Here is a 22,280-nt window from a genome sequence, read left to right as displayed (position 1 = left end):
TAAAATGCGAGCATTTACACTGAAGGAAGCATCAATGTATCGGATGGATAAGAGGATTTGTGTTGTCTGCCTCTTTAACAAAAAGAAACCATATAAAACTTATAACCTAATGTCCTTAAGGGCAGTGCACTGATTGTGAAAGCCGTTGCTCGCTATCTAGCTGGGTTAGTTGATCTCAATGATTGTTGTCCTTTAATATTGGCGACAGTGATCCTCAATTAGGGAAAGGAGTAGCTCAGTCAAAGTTCCCACTCCAAACAGGAATAAAAATTTCCGCCCTGCACTTAGTATAATGGAACCCTGTGACAGGCTCTTTATTTTGCAAGAGGAAGACCTCCTAGTTGCCTATAAATAGTATATAAATAGAGACAGAGAATGTAAAAATAGAGAGATCAAACTAGACGGACTAGGCTTTGTTAACAGGGGTGCAGAGTACAAACACAACCTTGAAGTTGAGTAGGACACTGGTTCACTTCAGCTGGAGTATTGTGCCAATGGGAACTCTGCAGGGGCGGGAGGGAAGGAGGGGAGCTCTGCTGGGGTGGGAGGGAAGGGGGAAACCCTGCCGGGGGCGCAGTCGGGGTGGGAGCGAGGGAAGGCAACTCTGCAGCAGTGGTGATTGGGGCAGGAGGGAGGGAACTCTGCCGGGTTGGGGATTGGAATGGGAGGTTGGGGAACTCTAAAGTTTATTTATTAGTCACAAGTAAGGCTTACATTAACATTGCAATGAAGTTACTGTGAAATTTCCCGAGTCGCCATATTCCGGCGCCTGTTCGGATCAATGCACCTCGCCAGGACGACTTTCGGAGTATGGGAGGAAACTGGAGCACCCAGAGGAAACCCACGCAGACACTCCGCACTGACAGTGACCCAAGCTGGGAATCGAGGTCCCTGGCGCTGTGAGGCAGCAGTGCTAACCACTGTGCCACTGAGCCACCCCTCTGCAGAAGGGCAGATCAAGGTGAGAAGGGGGAGGGAGGGAACCCTGCCGTGGGGTGATCGGCATGGGGTTAGGGGAGGTCCCCGATGTCTGCGGGCGGGTAGGGGAGGTGGTGAGATGTGTCCCAGTGCAGTGGGAGATCAGGGCACCTGCCTAATGGCACCCCTCGAGATCAATAGCCAGCTTCCTCGGCGAGATCAGGCTCCATCCCACCCCTCACCCCACCTCCACCCTTTCTGGTGAGAAACGTACCAATGACTCTTTTTTTGCAGTAAGTGCCATAAGATTGCATTTTCAAACTCACCCAAGAAACCAATCTGAAACTCTCCCATTCCTTGCTCATTTGGCATTTTGAATGTTTTTCGCTAAATTGCGCACTTAGTGTCCCAAGATGTGTAGGCTGGGGGGATTAGCAGGGTAGATATGTGGGGTTACGGGAATAGGGTGGGTGGTGGGCCTGAGTAAGATGCTCCATCACAGACTCAATAGGCTGAATGGCCTCCTGTAGGATTCTATGATTCAATTGTTGAGAGGGGATTTGACAGAAGTATCCAAAATCATCGGCAAAAGTTCCAGAGAGGAGATTAGGACAAATATTTCCCCTCAGGGTTGCCTGGATCTGAAAAGGTGGCAGAAGCGGTTTCCACAAAAAACCTCAAAAGGCTGTTAATGGAGAATGGAAAACTTACAAAGAAACATAGGGACGGAGGACTAACCTTGATTACTCTTTCAAGAAGCCAGCACAGTCACATCAGGCCCAATTACCTTCTAATGTCCTGTAAGTTTGCATTGGTGGAATATTGAAAGTTTAAAGTTTATTTATTAGTGACACAAGTAGGCTTACATTAACACCGCAATGAAGTTACTGTGAAAATCCCCTAGTCGCCACACTCCAGCACCTGTTCGGTTACACTGAGGGAGAATTTAGCATGGCCACTGCACCTAACCAGCACGTCTTTTGGACTGTGGGAGGAAACCGGAGCACCCGGAGGAAACCCACGCAGACACAGGGAGAATGTGTAGACTCCACACAGACCCAAGCCAGGAATTGAACCTGGAGCCCTGGCGCTGTGAGGCTGCAGTGCTCACCACTGTGCCACCGTGCATGGGTCCATCGCGGGGGGGCGCTGAAAATGTGGCGAGTTGTTCAAAACTCCGTTGATCTCGGTGGGACTGGAAAATCCCGCCGGTAACATTTCACCCGATTATTCTATCCAGTCTGCTGGAAGGGATTGAAAGGAGTTTACCTCAGCTCATTTACTCAGTGCTGTTAGTAACATGCAGCAGCATGGCGGCACAGTGGTTAGCACTGCCACCTCACAGCGCCAGGGACACGGGTTCGATTCCCGGCTTGGGTCACTGCCTGTGCGGAATCCGCATGTTCTCCCTGTGTCTGCGTGGGTTTGCTCCGGTTTCTTCCCACAGTCCGAAAGACGCGTTGGTTAGGTGCATTGACCATGCTAACTCCTCCCTCAGTGTACCCGAACAGGTGCTGGAGTGTGGCGACTAGGGGAGTTTCACAGTAACTTAATTACAGTGTTAATGTAAGCCTTACTTGTAACACTAATAAATAAACTTAAACCTAACATGCTGATATTCACTGCCTGAGCTCCGATAAGAAGGGCAGACAGTTGGGCAAGATGGCATGCGGTCTGCTCAGACCTTTTAGGAGTAAATTGGGGCACTGATCTAGAAAGAGAAACAATAAGAAAATGCTGGTGAAAGAGAAACGGAAGCAAGTTTGTTGAAATGACTTACCATGAGATCCTGACGGGTCTGGAAGGCATTGATGTAGTTGGTGTAATGTGAGTATTCCATTTGGCTGAGAATGGCTGTCATACAGGCCACAAAATTACTCTGGAAAAGGAAGAGTATGGAAAATGAGGAGCCATCATCTTCAAGACACAGAAAAAAATACATTTCTTACAGACAGCATCATTCTTTTCGACATGGTTAGGGGTGATTGGCACCTTGAGTGTGATGACTGTAACATATTTGGGGCGGACAGGGCTACTGTTCAAAGCTCTCCACACTGGGGAGTTCTGTCTTGAGCCATGTTACAGACTCATGAACGAGATCGATTGCTACCATTGGTCAACTCCTCTACGGTGGCACAGTGGTTAGCATTGCTTCCTCACAGCGCCAAGGACCTGGGTTCGATTCCCGGCTTGGGTCACTGCCTGTGCGGAATCTGCATCTTCTCCCCGTGTCTGCGTGGGTTTTCTCTGAGTGCCCTGCTTTCCTCCCACAGTCCAAAGATATACGGGTTAAGTTGATTGGCCATGCTAAATTGCCCCTTAGTGTCAAGGGGACTAGCAGGGTAAATACATGGGGTTATGGGGATAGGGCCTGGGTGGGATTGTTGTCAGTGCAGACTCACGAGGCTGAATGGCCTCCTTTTGAACTGTAGGGATTATTCTATGATTGTTGTTTAAGACAATGACCAAGATGGTAAAAGATGAATGAAGTGTATCTTGGTCACTTTTACCTAGAAACTGTTCTGATTCATTAAGCTCATCTACAAACTGGGACAAAATGGATCAATTGGCCAATAAGTTAATACTTTGACTACAAGAGCAGGGCAATTAGGGATAGGCAATAAATGCTGACCTAATCTGCATATTAGGAAGGACCTAAAGAGAGAGTTAAGAAGAGCCAGGAGGGGACATGAGAAGTCTTTGGCAGGTAGGATCAAGGAAAACCCTAAAGCTTTCTATAGGTATGTCAGGAATAAAAGAATGACTAAGGTAAGATTAGGGCCAGTCAAGGACAGTCGTGGGAAATTGTGCGTGGAGCCTGAAGAGATAGCAGAGGTGCTAAATGAATATTTTTCGTCAGTATTCACGCAGGAAAAAGACAATATTGCCGAGCAGAATACTGAGATATTAGACTAGATGGGATTGAGGTTAATAAGGCGGAGGTGTTAGCAATTCTGGAAAGTGTGAAAATAGATAAGTCCCCTGGGCCGGATGGGATTTATCCCAGGATTCTCTGGGAGGCTAGGGAGGAGATTGCAGAGCCTTTGGCTTTGATCTTTGGGTCGTCATTGTCTACTGGAATAATGCCAGAAGACTGGAGGATAGCAAATGTTGTCTCCTTATTCAAGAAGGGAAGTAGAGACAACCCTGGTAATTATAGACCAGTGAGCCTTACTTCTGTTGTGGGCAAAGTTTTGGAAAGGATTATAAGAGATAGGATTTATAATCATCTAGAAAGGAATAATTTGATTAGGGATAGTCAACACGGTTTTGTGAAGGATAGGTCGTGCCTCACAAACCTTATTGAGTTCTTTGAGAAAGTGACCAAAGAGGTGGATGAGGGTAAAGCAGTTGATGTGGTGTATATGGATTTCAGTAAAGCGATTGATAAGGTTCTCCACGGTAAGCTTTTGCAGAAGATACGGAGGCATGGGATTGAGGGTGATTTAACGGTTTGGATCAGGAATTGGCTAGCTGTAAGAAGACAGAGGGTGGTGGCTGATGGGAAATGTTCATCCTGGAGTTCAGTTACTAGTGGTATACTGCAAGGATCTGTTTTGGGGCCACTGCTGTTTGTCATTTTTATTAATGACCTGGATGAGGGCGTAGAAGGATGAGTTAGTAAATTTGCGGATGACACTAAAGTCGGTGGAGTTGTGGACAGTGTGGAAGGTTGTTGCAGGTTACAGAGGGACATAGATAAGCTGCAGAGCTGGGCTGAGAGGTGGCAAATGGAGTTCAATGTGGAAAAGTGTGACATGATTCACTTTGGAAGGAGTAACAGGATTACAGAGTACTGGGCAAAATGGTAAGATACTTGGTAGTGTGGATGAACAGAGGGATCTGGGTGTCCATGTGCATAGATCCCTGAAAGTTGGCACCCAGGTTGATAGGGTTGTTAAGAAGGCAAACAGAGTGTTAGCTTTTATTGGTAGAGGGGTTGAGTTTCGGAGCCAGGAGGTCATGTTGCAGCTGTACAAAACTCTGGTGCGGCCGCACTTGGAGTATTGCGTACAGTTCTGGTCACCGCATTATAGGAAGGATGTGGATGCATTGGAAAGGGTGCAGAGGAGATTTACTGGGATGTAGCCTGGTATGGTGGGAAGGTCTTATGAGGAAAGGCTGAGGGACTTGAGGTTGTTTTCGCTAGAGAGAAGAAGGTTAAGAGGTGACTTAATAGAGGCATACAAGATGATCAGAGGATTAGATAGGGTGGATAGTGAGAGCCTTTTTCCTCAGATGGTGATAGCTAGCTTTAAATTGAGGGGTAATAGATATAGGACAGATGTTAGAGGTAGGTTCTTCACTCAGAGAGTGGTAAGGGTGTGGAATGCCCTGCCTGCAGCAGTAGTGGACTCACCAACATTAAGGGCATTGAAATGGTCATTGGATAAACATATGGATGATATTGGAATAGTGTAGGTTAGATGGGCTTTAGATTGGTTTCACTGGTCGGCGCAACATCGAGGGCCGAAGGGCCTGTACTGCGCTGTAATGTTCTATGTTCTATGTTCTATCATCCTGAACATCCACATTCCATGAAACAATAATTTTTTTTAAAAGGTTGCGAGTAATTAATATCCTGACTCCCCAAAGCCTGTCCACCACCTACAAGTCACAAGTCAGGAGTGGGATGGAATGCTCCCCACTTGCCTGGATGAATCCCAACAACACTTCAGAAGCTCAACACCATCCAGAACAAAGCAGCCCACTTGATCAACATCCTATCCACCACCTTAACCACTCACTCCCTCCAGCACCGACGCACAGTGGCAGCAGTCCATCTCCCAAAGCAGCCTCCCATCCATTGACACTGTCTACATTTCCCGCTGCCTCGGAAAAGCAGCCAGCATAATTAAGGACCCCATGTACCCCGGACATTCTCTCTTCCATCTTCTTCCATCGGGAAAAGGATACAGAAGTACCAATCGACTCAAACACAGCTTCTTCCCAGCTGCCATCAGACTTTTGAATGGACCTACCTCGCATTAAGTTAATCTTTCTCTACACTCTAGCTATAACTGTAACACTACATTCTGCACTCTCTCCTTTCCTTCTCTCTGTACGGTATGCTTTGTCTGTATAGCGCGCAAGAAACAATACTTTTCACTGTATACTAATACATGTGACAATAATAAATCAAATCAGTGTGTACCGTCTGCAAGATGCACTGCAGCGACTCACCAAGGCTCCTTCAACAGCACCTTCCAAACCCAAGACCTCTGCCACCTCAATGGACAAGGGCAGCAGACACCTGGGAACACCACCACTTAGAAGTTCCCCTCCATGCCACACACCATCCTGACTTGGAAATATATCATCGTTCCTTCACTGTTGCTGGGTTAAAATCCTGGAACTCCCTCCCTAACAACACTGTGGGTGTAAGCGCACCACATGGAGCTACAGCAAGGGCAATTGGGGGTGGACGCTGATTTGATTTGATTTATTATTGTCACAGGTATTAGTGTAGAGTGAAAAGTATTGTTTCCTGTGCGCTATACAGACAGAGTATATCATTCATAGGAAAGGAAAGGAGAGAGTGCAGAATGTAGTGCTACAGTCAAAGCTAGGGTGCAGAGAAAGATCAACTTAATATATGGTTGGTCCATTTAAAAGTCTGGGAAGATGCTATTTTTGAGTCATGTTTTTGGTACATGATCTCAGACTTTTGTATTTTTTTCCCGATGGAAGAAGGTGGAAGAGAGAATGTCCAGGCTGTGTGGGGTCCTTAGTTAAGCTGGCTGCTTTTCCGAGGCAGCAGGAAGTGTAGACGGAGTCAATGGACGAGAGGCTGGTTTGAGTGATGGACTGGGCTTCGTTCACGACCCTTTGTGGTTTCTTGTGGTCTTGGACAGAGCAGGAGCCATACCAAGCTGTGATACAACAATAAATGCTGGTCTTGCCAGTGACTCTCACATTCCATGAAACAATTTTTCAAAATTGGGTAATTTTGTGCATTCTTCCAATGTGCGAATCCAATCATTTTAAGATTACGGCTCTTATATCTATCTGAACAGATAGTCAAAATTTTGTTTGATAATGACCCTTGTGAAACACTTTTGTGCAGTGATAAAGGCATTATTTCAATCAAAGTTGTAGCTGTGAAATCTGGCTTTCAGCAGCTGAGTTTTTTGGGATATCAAAGGGATCTCTCCTGAAGGGACAAAGAAATCTGGAGAATCGCAAAATTATTTTCTTTTTGTTTTGCATTTAAATTCCCTTGAAGTGGGAACAATGTAAAATAGCACTTCAATGAACTTTTTCTTGGAGATCATAGCTCGCTGTGATCTTTTTCACATTTAATGATTGTCACTCAGTGTCGATCCTGTGGCGGCACGGTAGCACAGTGGTTAGCACTGCTGCCTCACAGCGCCAGGGACCTGGATTCGATTCCTGGCTTGGGTCACTGTCTGTGTGGAATTTGCACGTTCTCTCCGTGTCTGCGTGGGTTTCCTCCGGGTGCTCCGGTTTCCTCCCACACTCCAAAGATGTGCAGGTTAGGTGGATTGGCCATGCTGAATTGCCCCTTAGTGTCAGGGGAACTAGCTAGAGTAAATGCATGGCATTATGGGGATAGGGCCTGAGTGGGATTGTGGTCAGTGCAGACTCAGTGGGCCGAATGGCCTCCTTCTGCACTGTTGGATTCTATGATTCTGTGTTTGGCTGCTGTCTACAGACCAGGGGGTTAGAATTTTCCTGTCTGTCACAGGAATCGTAGCGGGTGGGGACAGAAAATCTGGCGCACCATTTAAAGGTCCCTTGAGCTTGGGCGGGAATTTCCGGTCTTGGGGCGCATGTGGCCGGAAAACCCCTCCCCCGGGTCAAGGCAGAACAAGCCAGTGTGGTCAAACCAACAACTGGACAGCCCACCCCTGCAATAGGGGAAAATGGTGTCCATTAGCCAAGCATCATCCAGCTGAAAGTTACAAATGAAAAGGTCCAATAAAATAGTCCAATAAATAAAATATTTTGTCTATGCAATTACCACACAACTCTTTGTGACTCCCCCACATACACTGAATGCCTCTGTAGTACAGGTGACAGGGAAATTAAATACCGATTGATTCAGTTAAATTCATGCACCATTAACGTCAATGATCTGTCAGCTGATAAAGGGCATTATTCAGCAACCGGCTTAACAAGGATCATCAGGTAGATATGGCTAAGAAAGACCATTCAGCCACTCCAGTAAGATGCTGCAATTGGATAGAAATTGTATTTGATATAAACTTGACAGCTCTTCCAAAGAGCCAGCACAGCGACGGTGGACCAAGTGGTCTTTTTTCTGTATTGTAAGATTGTACTGTTCGAAATGACAATCAATTGTCTCTTGATGTGACTACCTCTTCTTCTTCGTAGTCAGTCTCTTGGAATCAAGAATGAATTGCTTTTGTTCTGATTCAATGGGCTCTGAGCTGGTTGATCAGTACAATGCGTGATCTGCGGCCTCTGCCACATACAGGGCAGGTGGTGTTTGAAGGGCTGGGTAGGTAGATGGGTAGTTTGGAGGTTTGTGCATTGCCTCCAACACCTCAACTTCGCCTCTGCACTCGCCTGATGAAGTCTCTCAATGTTTTCGGTGCCTTCCCAAATAAACAGGGACGGCACAGTAGCACTACTGCTTCACAGCGCCAGGGACCTGGATTCGATTCTGGCCTTGGGTCACTGTCTGTGTGGAGTTTGCACATTCTCCCTATGCCTGCGTGGGTTTCCTCCGGGTGCTCCGGTTTCCTCCCACATCCAGACATGCTGGTTAAGTGCATTGAGTGGAATAGGTGCCGGAGTGTGGCGACTGGGGGAATTTCACTGTAACTTCATTGCAGTGTTAATGTAAGCCTCACTTATGACCAATAAATAAACTTTAACTTTAAACCTTCTCCTTTTTGGTCGGTCATGGGCCAGGGTCTCCCGTGAGTCGGTGGGGATGTTCAATCTCTCCAAGGATGCTTTATGGACATCCCAAAAGTGTTTCCCCCCTCCTCCTGGGAGTCTCCTGCCTCGACTGAGGAGTGAAACTGCCTCAGGCGTTTGGTGTCAGGCAAACGAAAGAGACGTCCCGCCCAGCAGAGCTGGTTTTGGGTGATTAACGCTTTGAAGATGAGTGAGTTAGCTTGGGAGAGAATGTTGCGGATGGTCTACCTTTCTTGCAGAGGGAATGCTGGTGCTGCTTCTCCAGTGCATTGAGATCCCGGCCAGAGATTGTACAAACCTCTGAAGCATATAAACCATGACCTTATTCTCATTTTTGCGATCGTAGCCCTCAAACACTCTGTCCCTCAATCAGCTGAAGCTGAGCTGGCACATTGAGGGCAATGAAGAATTTCATCATTTACGAATGCCATTGTCAAGCAGAAGCCCTCAAGGGTGGCACGGTGGCACAGTGGTTAGCATTACTGCCTCACAATTCCCGGTTTGGGTCACTGTCTGTGTGGAGTATGCACATTCTCCTGTGTCTGCGTGGGCTTCCTCCGGGTGCTCCGGTTTCCTCCCACAGTCCAAAGATGTGTGGGTTAGGTGGATTAGCCATGCTAAATTGCCCCTTAGTGTCAGGGGGACTGGCTAGGGTAAATGTACGGGGTTATGGAGATGTGGGATAGGGTGGGATTGTGGCCAGTGCAGACTCGATGGGCTGAAAGGCCTCCTTCTGCGCTATAGAAATCTATGATTCTATATAGAATATCTTGAATCTGTTCCACATCCTCATTCCTCTTCATGTGCAGAACTTTTCAATGTCAATTTCATATTTGACTTTCTTTATTTTAAGCTCGTGTCTGTGGAGTTAGTGACCAAGTTACAAATCATTGACACAACAGAATCAGGTTATTCAGTCCAATAAATCCATCCTGGTGATTGTGCTGTAACAAAGCCATTGAGGTTTACCTCCTCTCTAGTTCACATCAGTGCTTCTCAGTGGCCATAGCCTTCCTGGGGGAATGAGTTCCTGATCCCACTATCTTTTGTGTTGAAGGAATGCTTCCAGAATTTATCTCTGAATGGACATAACTCAAAAGTTCTTCCTCCCCCACCAGAGGAAATAATTCCTCTGAATCTACTCCAGAGATTGCTATTTGTTTTTCATTTTGGTCAGATCACCCCCCTCAAACTTTGAAATTTGAGTGGAACACAAAACACATTTATGCAACCTGTTCTCAGTATTTAACCTTCTGAGACCTTAACTAATTCAGGTGACTTTGCACTGCACTTGTGTGTCCAGTACACTTACATACCTTTGTCTTGACATTGTTTAAGTTTAAGTTTATTTATTAGTGTCACAAGTCGGCTTACATCAACACTGCAATCAAGTTACTGTGAAAATCCCCTAGTGCGCCCTACCTATGACTGTTACACTACATTCTGCACTCTCTCCTTTCCTTCTCTATGAACGATATGCTTTGTCTGTGGAGCGCGCAAGAAACAATACTTTTCGCTATATACTAATACATGTGACAATAATAAATCAAATCAAATAGTCGCCACACTCTGGCACCTGGTCGGGTACACTGAGGGAGAACTTAGCATGGCCAATGCGCCCTAACCAGCACGGACTGTGGGAGGAAACGGGAGCACCTGGAGGAAGCCCAAACAGAGAACGTACAGACTCCGTCTGCACAGGCAGTGATCCAATACGGGAATTGAACCCGTGTCCCTGGCACTGAGGCAGCAGTGCTAACCAATGTGCCAGGTGACGTTTTTTTAATCTGGAAAAGGTCCCCAGAGAGCCAAAAGAAAGGTGGATAGGGTGAAATATGGCTGGGTTGGAGAAGGCCTGTGTATCTCATAGACTCTGGCGGGGATCAGTTGAACTGACTGGCCTGTCCCTGGTAATGTATCTTCTGTGCAATTCTAAGTAAAGACAAAAAGGCCCAGCAACGAGCACTTTCCCCTGCAATGTGTTAGTTACCAATGCTGAAACCACTCAGTCCAATCTCCTCCATCCCTACATCAATGAGGTATTAAATTGTACTTTGTGAAGTTTTCCTTTTATTAGCCAATAAATCAGAGTTCAGAGCTAGGATCAGCGCTTATTTATAGACGCTGCCATCTCTTTTTCATTAAATTCATTTTGAAAGGCGGTTCAGACCTTTCTTGGTATGATGCAGGGTGGTAAAGGTGGTGGGGGTGTGCGGAGGGGTTGATGATAAAACCGTACTGTACGCTTCACTTTGATAGCCTCAAATGAAAACACCATCTATCAGCATTGGAAAAGCAGCCGCTTCCTTTAATCCTTGCAGCGTTAATGTGACAAAGAGCCCAGGGTTTTCAGAAACAAATGCGGGGGACTCAGAGTTAGCGGCAGAATTCTAACAATCGATGGTTCCAACACAGTTCCCATCGTGCGAGTCCCTTAAAGGAGGAATGTTATCTCCACCTCCACATCTGTACAAAGTGAGGGAAAATGGATAGGAAATGTTTCCTGTAAGATGTTTTTGATTTGATTTAGTTTATTATTGATTTGCCATATGTTTGCCTATCCCACCAGCTCATTTGATTTGATTTGATTTGATTTATTATCGTCACATGTATTAACATACAGTAAAAAGTATTGTTTCTTGCGCCCTATACAGACAAAGCATACCATTCACAGAGAAGGAAAGGAGAGAGTGCAGAATGTAGTGTTACAGTCATAGCTAGGGTGTAAAGAAATATCAACTTAGTGCGAGGTAGGTCCATTCAAAAGTCTGACAGCAGCAGGGAAGAAGCTGTTCTTGAGTTGGTTGGTACGTGACCTCAGACTTCTCTATCTGTTTCCTGATGAAGAAGGTGGAGGGAGTATGTCTGAGGTGCGTGGGGCTCTTGATTATGCTGGCTGTTTTTTCCGAGGCAGTAGAAAAAACCTCACATTTCTATCATGTCTTTCACATCCTCTCGATGACTCATTGCATTTTGCAGCATATGAAGTATAGTCACCATTGTATTTGAAGAAAAGTGGCAGCACAAAGCTCCCACAAACAGTGATAAGGCAATCAGATAATCATACAATAATCTCTGGGCTGGTCTTCTATACAGTGAGCCAGTTGCACTTGTACCCTCGATATCGCTACCAATTTTTATTCCTTCAAATATTTATCCGATTTCCTTTTGATCGCAGCTATTGAATCTGCATCCATTGCCCTATCAGACAGTGCATTTTAAATCCTACCCCTCAATTCCCTCACCCATTGTTGCGTCAAAACATTTCTCCTTGTACTACCTCTGGTTCTTGCTAGTTCATCGATTATTGCGAGGGTCATGTTTTTGCCAGAATTCCTCAGTTTATCCGTAAAAAGAGTGTTTGTGGGGTCCTTCACAAGCACCTAAAAACAGGACCTGCGTTACACCAGAGACAGCCCCTTTGCTCTTTCCAAGTGAGGTGGTTGAGGCAGTTACATTAGCCGCGTTTAAGATTTATCTTGAGAGGCATATGAACAAACGGGGAATAAAGGGATGTAAGCGGTTGGGTTACATGGGTAAACATGATCGGCGCAGGCTTGGAGGGCCGGAGGGCCTGTTCCTGTGCTATACTGTTCTTTGTTCTGAACGTATAGTACTCCCCCAATACAACTCTGGCAAGGATAGCCTCACGTCACCACCCGCTGCCCTTGAAACATAGAAACATAGAAGATAGGAGCAGGAGGAAGCCATTCAGCCCTTCGAGCCTGCTCCGCCATTCATCACAATCATGGCTGATCGTCCAACTCAATAACCTAATCCTGCTTTCTCTCCATAACCTTTGATCCCATTCGCCCCAAGTGCTATATCCAGCCGCCTCTTGAATACATTCAATGTTTTGGCATCAACTATTTCCTGTGGTAATGAATTCCACAGGCTCGCCACTCTTTGAGTGAAGAAATGTTTTCTCATCTCCGCCCTAAATGGTTTACCCCGAAGTGGCTGTGGGGGAAAAAGAGACGGTCGCGCACCTCCTTGTGGAATGTGTCTTCGCAAAGGTGGTCTGGAGAGAGATGAGGGGGTATTTGTCAAGGTTCATCCCGAGCAGCACTGTGACGCAGGACTCTGCTCTGTGGGCTGTTCCCAGGGACGCAAACCAAAACAAACACCAACTGCCGCTGGATCATCATCAATTCGGTGAAAGACGCTGTTTTGTCTGCCCGAAACTCATCGATCTTCCAGTGCAAAGAATTGTCCTCGACTGAGTGTTGCAGACTGGCACATTCCAACGTCCAGGACTACATGCTGAGGAACGTACTCAAGCTTGGGGCAGCTCCAGCCAAGGTGCAATGGGGAACATCCACTGTGTAATTTCAGCCAATATACACCAAGGGGCTGGTAACTGGGTAAAACCCCTCCAACTGTGCGTTTAACCCTAACTCCATACAATGTATTGAAGCCCCTCAGAGCGCAACATGATCGATGTATATAGTTTGAAAAGAATTGTATTCCCTGGAATGAAAATATTGAAATGTTTGTAATGTTCTCGTTGCTGCACTCAAGCACCTCAGAGTGCATCTTAATCACTGGGGAAAATGTAAATTTTAAAGTTTATTTATTAGTCATAAGTAGGCTTCCATTAACACTGCAATGAAATTGCTGTGAAAATCCCCGATCATATCATATCATATCATAGAATCATAGAGGTTTACAGCATAGAAACAGGCACCTTCGGCCCAACTTGTCTATGCCGCCCTTTTTTTTAACCATTAAGCTAGTCCCAATTGCCCGCATTTGGCCCATATTCCTCTATACCCATTTTACCCATGTCACGGTCCAAATGCTTTTTAAAGGACAAAATTTTACCCGCTTCTACAACTACCCCGATGTTGAGGGGTATTGATAGAGTGGATTCTCAGAGGCTTTTACCCAGGGCTGAAATGGTTGCCACAAGAGGTCACAGGTTTAGGGTGCTGGGGAGTAAGTACAGAGGAGATGTATGGGGTAAGTTTTTCACTCAGAGGGGGGTGGGTGCGTGGAATCGGCTGTTGGTAGTGGTGGTGGAGGCGGATTCGATAGGGTCGAGACTTTTGGATAAGTTCATGGAAGTTAGTAAGATCGAGGGTTATAGGTAAGCCTAGTAGGTAGGGACATGTTCGGCGCAACTTGTGGGCCGAAGGGCCTGTTTGTGCTGTAGCTTTTCTATGTTCTATGTTCCATGTTCTAACTCTGGCAGCTTGTTCCAGACACTCACCCCCCTCTGTGTGAGACACAGATAACCACCACTCTCTAACACTCTCCTCTCACCTTAAACCGATGCCCTCTAGTTTTAGACTCCCCTACCTTTGGGAAAAGATGTTTACTATTTAGCTGATCTGTGCCCCTCATTATTTTATAGACCTCCATAAGATCGCCCTGACGGCTCCCACACTCAAGGGAAAAAAGTCATTGCAATTTACTGTTTAAAATATTTTCATAGATTGCCTTCAGTGCAGAAGGAGGCCATTTGGCCAATCAAGTCTGCATCGACCACAATCCCACCCAGGCCCTATCCCCGTAACCCCATGCATTTGCCCTAGCTAGTCCCTCTGACACTAAAGGACAATTTAGCATGGCCAATCCACCTAACCCGCACATCTTTGGACTGTGGGAGGAAACCGGAGCACCCGGAGGAGAACCACACAGGCACGGGGAGAATGTGCAAACTCCACACAGACAGTGACCCAAGCCGGGAATCGAACCCGGGTCCCTGGCGCTGTGAGGCAGCAGTGCTAACCACTGCGATGTGTCTTTCAGATTTTATATGAATAAAGTATATTTTTGCAAAAAAATTCTGCCTAGATTTTTTTGTTCAAGCATCTGGAATGTAAATTGAACTCACGACCTTATGATTCAAAGTCAATGCCACTAATGGCTGGGCCACACCGGATACTGCAAATGAGATGGAAACATCCTTCACGTTAAAGGATGGACAGTTCTGAAGTGCTGCAATGTCCAGTTCTGGGAAGGGTAGAGTTAATCAGTGTAAATGCTTTTAGTCACTGTGTAACGCTCGACATTGGGTGAAGATTCGGCATGTCCACCACGATTCTCATCAACTTTTATAGATGCACCACAGAAGGCATCCTTTCTGGTTGCATCACAGCTTGGTATGGCTCCTGCTCTGATCAAGACCGCAAGAAACTGCAAAGGGTTGTGAACAAAGCCCAGTCTATCACGCAAACCAACCTCACATTCATTGACACTGTCTACACTTTCCGCTGCCTCGGAAAAGCAGCCAGCATAATCAAGGACCCCATGCCCCCGGACATTCTCTTTTCCACCTTCTTCCGTCGGGAAAAAGATATAAAAGTCTGAGGACACGTACCAACCGACTCAAGAACAGCTTCTCCCCTGCTGCCGTCAGACTTTTCAATGGACCTATCTTATATTAAGTTGACCTTTCTCTACACCCTAGCTATGACTGTAACACTACACTCTCTTGTTTCCTTCTCCACTATGTACTCAATGAGCGGTATGCTTTGTCTGTATAGCATGCATGAAACAATATTTTTCACTGTTTTAAGTTTTTTTCAATTTAATTATTAGTGTCACAAGTAGACTTACATTAACACTGCAATTAAGTTACTGTGAAAATCCCCCAGTCACCACACTCCGGTACCTGTTCGAGTACACTGAGGGAGAATTTAGCATGGCCAATGCACCTAACCAGCACGTCATCCCAGTACCCAAGGAAAACCAAGCAGCGTGCCTTAATGAATATCGGCCGGTGGCTCTGACATCCATCATGATGAAGTGCTTCGAAAGGTTAGTCATAGCATGAATCAATTCCAGCCTCCCGGACTACCTGGATCCACTACAGTTTGCCTACTGCCGCAACAGGTCCACAGCAGACGCCATTTCCCTGGCCCCGCATTCAACCCTGGAACACCTAAATAACAAGGATACCTATGTCAGACTCCTATTTGTTGACTACAGCTCAGCCTTCAACACTATTATTCCCACGAAACTCATCTCCAATTTCAGTGGCCTGGGCCTCGGCACCTCCCTCTGCGACTGGATCCTGAACTTCCTAACTCATAGACCACAATCAGTAAGGATAGGCAACAACACCTCTTCCACGATCATCCTCAATACTAGTGCCCCACTAGGCTGTGTTCTCAGCGCCCTACGATACTCCTTATACACCTATAACTGTGCGGCCAAATTCCCCTCCAATCCGACTTTCAAGTTTGCTGACGACACCACTGTAGTGGGTCAGGTCTCAAACAATGACGAGACAGAGTACAGGAATGAGATAGAGAATCTGGTGAACTGGTGCGGCAACAATAATCTTTCCCTCAATGTCAACAAAACGAAGGAGATTGTCATCAACTTCAGGAAGCGTAAAGAAGAATATGCCCCTGTCTACATCAATGGGGTCAAAGTAGAAAGGGTCGAGAACTTCAAGTTTTTAGGTGTCCAGATCACCGACAACCTGTCCTGGTCCTCCCATGCTGACACTATATAGTTAAGAAAGCTCACCAACGCATCTACTTTCTCAGAAGGCTAAGGAAATTTGGCATGTCACCTATGACTCTCACCAACTTTTACAGAAACACCGTAGAAAGCATTATTTCTGGCTGTATCACCGCTTAGTATGGCTTTTGCTCTGCCCAAGACCGCAAGGATCTACAAAAGGTTGTGAATGTAGCCCAAACCTCGCGCAAACCAGCCTCCCATCCATTGACTTTGTCTACATTTCCCGCTGCCTTGGCAAAGCAGCCAGCATAATCAAGGACCCCACACACCCCGGACATACTCTCTTCCACCTTCTTCCGTTGGGAAAAAAATACAAAAGTCTAGGTCACGTACTAACCGACTCAAGAACAGCTTCTTCCCTGCTGCTGTCAGACTTTTGAATGGACCTACCTTGCATTAAGTTGATCTTTCTCTACACCCTAGCTACGAATGTAACACTACATTCTGCACTCTCTCCTTTCCTTCTCTATGAACGGTAAGTTTTGTCTGTATCGCAAGCAAGAAACAATACTTTTCACTGTATGATAATACGTGTGACAATAATAAATCAAATCAGTCTTTTTGATTGTGGGAGGAAACCGGAGCCCTCGGAGGAAACCTATACAGACACGGGGGGAACGCGCAGACTCCGCACAGACAGTGACCCAAGCCGGGAAGCGAACCCGGGTCCCAAGCGCTGTGAGGCAGCAGTGCTAACCACTGTGCCACCGTACCGTCCGTATACCATTGTATACCAATAGATGTGACAATAATAAATCAGATCAAATCAAAGATGGATGAATGTATATTATTATACACAGGGTTAAATGTTGAGGGATAGTCGGGCCTCAACTGTCCCTCCGACACCTCTGCCCCCTCCCCTCCCTCTCAACCCCCCACCCCCCTCTCACCTCACCCCCCCCCGCTTCCCCCCCACCGCCCCCCCCCCCCCCCCCCCCACCCCCCCACATTGAATCAGCCTCCCTCTCATGCTGATATGTGCAGGCGTGTAAAGCCCGAGCTTTATCAGCCTGTCATGATTTAATGCATCTCCTTAATAATCTCCTCAATGTTTCTGTTGGACTGTGCTGTGCACATTGGTCCGCCGCTCAGGGACTATCAAAGGAACAATAAACAGCAGTCACTGTGTTCAAAAACAAAGGTGAAAAGAGGGAATTGTTTTCTCAGGAGTTGACGAGATTGCCAACATTTTAACATGTTAAAGGTAATTCTCATTATGAGCCAGCATCCTTGATCAAGGTGCCACAGCACTAATTGATAACTGAACCAGCCATCAGTCACAATGTCATTAACTTAATATGGCAAGTGATCTGTTGGAATAATGTCACGTCATACAGGCATCTGAAGGGACCTGCAACTTCTCATGCCATGCAATTTGTTCAATTAAATCCATCGCCAATTTGTATTTCTCTTGTAATGAATTACGAGAGAAAGCAGCATAGAAACATAGAAACTGGAAGCAGGAGTAGGCCATTCGGCCCTTCGAGCCTACTCCGCCATTTATTTTGATCATGGCTGATCATCAAATTCAATATCCTGATCCCCCTTCCCCCCATATCCCTTGATCCCTTTAGCCCCAAGAGCAAAATCGATTTCTTCTTGAAATCACACAACTTTTTGGCCTCAGCTACATTCTGTGGTAATGAATTCCACACATTCACTACCCTCTGGGTGAAGAAATTTCTCCTCACCTCCGTTCTAAAAGGTTTACCCCTTATCCTCAAACTATGACCTCCAGTTCTGGACTTCCCCACCATTGGGAACATTCTTTCTGAATCTACCCTGTCTAACCTAGTTAGAATGTTATAAGTTTCCTTGAGATCCCCTTTCATCCTCTGGAGGGGAGATACAACATAGATTTTTTTTAATTCATTCATGGGACATAGACATCGCTCGCAGGCCAGTGTTTGTTGCCCATCCCTAGTTGCCCTTGGAGGGCAGTTGAGAGTCAACCGCACTCCTGTGGCTCTGGAGTCACATGTAGTCCAGACCAGGTAAGGATGGCAGATTTCCTTCCCTGAAGGACATTCGTGAACCAGATGGGTTTTTCTAACAATTGACAATGGTTTCACCAGTAGATTCTTAACTCTAGATATTTTTTATTGAATTCAAATTTCAGCAGCTGTCATGGTGGGATTTGAATCCAGGTCCCCAGAACATTAACTGAGTTTCTGGATTAATAGTCTAGCAGTAATACCACTCTGCCATCACCTCCTAGTTGAGTTGAAACAAAATCTAAGAAGCTGAGCACAAAATATTCTGAAGTCAGGACAAACAAAATATCTTTGATTTGATTTGATTTGATTTGATTTATTATTGTTACATGTATTAACATACAGTGAAAAGTATTGTTTCTTGCGCACTATACCGACAAAACATAGAGAAGGAAACGAGAGAGTGCAGGATTTAGTGTTACAGTCATAGCTAGGGTGTAGAGAAAGGTCTTAATGCAAGGTAAGTCCATTCAAAAGTCTGACAGCAGCAGGGAAGAGGCTGTTCTTAAGTCAGTCCTAACTCAAGAAGGTCATGATGAGGTGACAGAACAGTGGAGCGCGCAGAGTTTAGAATTAAAGAAGGAAGTACAGAATTTGTCCGCTCGCGCCAACTTATTTTGTTCAAACATTTTGATTTCCGCTCCACAGATGTGGAGAGGATTTGCTGAGGTGTCTCGTTGGGAGTGTTTGATGTGAGATCAGTCAGTGAAATAACAAGGAAAAGATCACAGCTTGTAAAGATGATAAGCAAGACCGACACTGTGTAATCCCATCACTGGAATGTTATCCACTCTGCGGGAGAGATGTCCTGCTTCACTTTATCATTGTCAAAGTTAAACTCCTTTCGTTTCTTGCTTATTCAGAAGAGATAACAGCGCAGAGATCCGGATCATTTGCCCTTCTCTTGCCATCGGAGTTTGCGATAAACTTCTGCAGAGGTCGCTCGCTACGGTTAATAATCCCCAAACGGAACCATGTGAGTTGAGCTTCAAGTTTTCCCATTGCGAAGAAAGACTTGCATTATTTATTATCTTACATTTCATCTGGCCTGCGCAGCCAATCAATAGCTTTGAGTTGTAATTACTGCTGACAGCCAATTTACACACAGCAAATTCCTACAAGCAGCAATTAGAATAATGATTTGCATAGTATTGCTGAAAAAGAAACAGGCTTTCAAAGCTTTTTATCTTGCACTCATCAGGTCTGATGCAAGAAGCATAAGACTTCAAAGAGATCAACAATTTATACTCCATGCGAAAATGGGGTTGATTGATTGGCAATTCGACACTGATTGGTCAAAGTGACAGGATGGATAACTTTTTTTATATTCATTCCTACGGGATGTGGGCGTCGCTGGCAGGGCCAGCATTTATTGTCCGTCCCTAATTGCTCTCCATTTGAAAGTCCACCACATTGCTGTGGGCGTGGAGTATGTCTAGACCAGACCAGGTAAGGATGGCGGATTTCCTTCCCTGAAGGGCATGAGTGAACACGATGGGCTTTTACAACAATTGACAATGGTTTCATTGTTGCCATTAGAAGTTTAATTCCAGAGTTTTATTGAATTTAAGTTTCACCATCTTCCATGGTGGGATTCGAACCCGGGTCCCCAGAGAATTCCTTGGGTTTTTCGCTTATTAAAAGCAATATCACTGAGCCACTGCCTCCCATGTTTAATTTAACAGAGGCACAATGCGTGGACATTTTCCTTTTACCCGCAGAGGACAGGCACATGCATATATGTAGCTTCTAGCAAGTCATATTGAGCCATATTGCGAGCCCAATTGATAATCTTAAATTGGTTGTTAGTATAATGCTTAGTGCACTTGGAATTGTTCAGTAAGTGCCATCCAATCTTGGAATTACAGCTAATGTTCAAAATTGTGTTCTGAAGTTTGCAAGCACAGGCTGGTTGAGTACAATCAGTACTCAGCTGATGATGGTTCAATGGAGATTGCAGGAGGGAATCCAAGCAGCAGCACCAGGCATGCCTAAAAATGAGGTGTCAACATGGTGAAGCACAGGACTATTTCTGTGCCAAACAGCATGTGATAGACAGGGCTATTAGATTTCACAGCCAACAGGTCAGATCTAAGCTCCACAGTCCTTCCACGACCAGTGGTGAGTGGAGCTGGCCACAAACGTCAGTATCCAAATTACCAATTACCACTCCATCAGTTTACTCTCGATCGTTAGTAAGGTGATGGAAGGGATCATCAATCGTCTCAATGGCCCTTACTCAGCAATAACCTGCTCATGGAGGCTCAGTTTCACCAGGGCCACTCAGCTCCTGACCTCATTACAGCCTTGGCTCAAACATGGACAAAAAGCTGAACTCCAGAGGTCAGATGAGAGCGAATTCCCCTGACATCAAAGCAGCATTTGACCGAATGTGGCATTAAGGAGCCCGAGCAAAACTGGAGCAAATGGGAATTGGGGGAAAATGCTCCACTGGATTGAGTCATTCCTGGTACAAAGGAAGATAGTTGTAGTTGTTGGAAGTCAATCATCTCAGCTCCAGGACATCACTGCTGGAGTCCCTCAGGGCAGTGTCCTAGGCCCAACCATCTTCAGCTACTTCATCAATGATCTTTCCTCTGTCATAAAGTCAGAAGTGAGGATATTCGCTGCAGTGTTCAGCACCATTCATGACTCCTCAGATACTGAAGTAGTCTTTGTCCAAAGGCAGCAGGACGTGGACAATATCTAGGTTTGGGCTGATAAGTGGCAAGTAACTCTCGCACCGCACAAATGCAAAGAACTGACCATCTCGGAAAAGAGAGAATCCAACCATCTCCCCTTGACATTCAATGGCACTGCCATTGCTGAATTCCCCACAACCTATATCCTGGGGTTACCATCGACCAGAAACTGAACTAGACCGGCTATATAAATACTGTGGCCACAGGAGCAGGTCAGAGGCAAGTAACTCACCTCTTGACTCCCCTAAAGCCTGTCCACCATCTATACAAGTCAGGAGTGTAACGGAATGCTCATTACCTGTCAGCCCGAGTGTAGCTCCAACAACACTCAGAAAGCACAGCACCTTCCAGAAAAAAGAAGCCTTCTTGATTAGCACCCCACCCACCACTCCAAAACCCACTCCTCCCACCCCACGGTGGCAGCAGTGTGCACCATCTACAAGATGAACTCACCAAGACTCCTTCGACAGCACCTTCCAAACCTGCGGCCTCTACCACCTAGAGCGGCAAGGATGGCAGATGCATGCACCAACTGCAAGTTTCCCCTCCAAGTTACTCACCATGTTGACTTGGAAACATATCGCCGTTCCTTCACTGTCGCTGAGTCAAAATCCTGGAATTCCCTCCCTAACAGTACAGTGGGTGTGCCTACACCATATGGACTGCAAATGGTTCAAGAAGGCAGCTCACCACCACCTTCTCAAGGGTAATTAGGGATGGGATATAAATGCTGGCCTAGCCAGCGATGCCCATGTCCCATGAAAGAATAACCGCTCACAGCAGCTTTCTATCCTTTGGTCATTTCCATGCTGCCACTATCCTTTTATCCCATACCCTCAACTTTGCAATCAACTCTATTGTTTGGTACTTTATTGAATACCATTCGAAAGACCATATATAAAATTTTACGCTGAAACATAGAAGATAGGAGCAGGAGGAGGCCATTTGGCCCTTCAAGCCTGCTCTGCCATTCAAGACGATCATGGCTGATCGTCCAACTCAATAGCCTAATCCTGCTTTCTCCCCATAACCTTTGATCCCATTCGCCCCAAGTGCTATATCCAGCCGCCTCTTGAATACATTCAATGTTTTGGCATCAACTATTTCCTGTGGTAATGAATTCCACAGGCTCACCACTCTTTGGGCGAAGAAATGTCTCCTCACCTCTGTCCTAAATGGTCTGGCCCGAATCCTCAGATTGTGACCTGTGGTTCTGGACTCCCCCACCATCGGGAACATCCTCCCTGCATCTACCCTGGCTAGTCCTGTTAGAATT

At 45.9% G+C, this 22,280-nt stretch overlaps 1 protein-coding gene across 1 annotated transcript in view; it reads right to left on the bottom strand.

The window, feature by feature from the left end:
- Positions 1-22,280, bottom strand: part of LOC144500809 (dedicator of cytokinesis protein 2-like) — a 1,379,043-nt gene that overhangs the window by 475,398 nt on the left and 881,365 nt on the right. The window contains exon 28 of the mRNA XM_078224279.1: positions 2,699-2,797. Within this exon, the coding sequence (XP_078080405.1) occupies positions 2,699-2,797 (99 nt within the window). The remainder of the gene's footprint in view (positions 1-2,698; positions 2,798-22,280) is intronic.

This window comes from Mustelus asterias, chromosome 1 (genome assembly GCF_964213995.1).
Source record: "Mustelus asterias chromosome 1, sMusAst1.hap1.1, whole genome shotgun sequence".
In the NCBI taxonomy this organism is placed as follows: Eukaryota; Metazoa; Chordata; class Chondrichthyes; order Carcharhiniformes; family Triakidae; genus Mustelus; species Mustelus asterias.
Note: the sequence above shows the minus strand (reverse complement) of the source record. Positions and strands in the feature narration are given on the sequence as shown.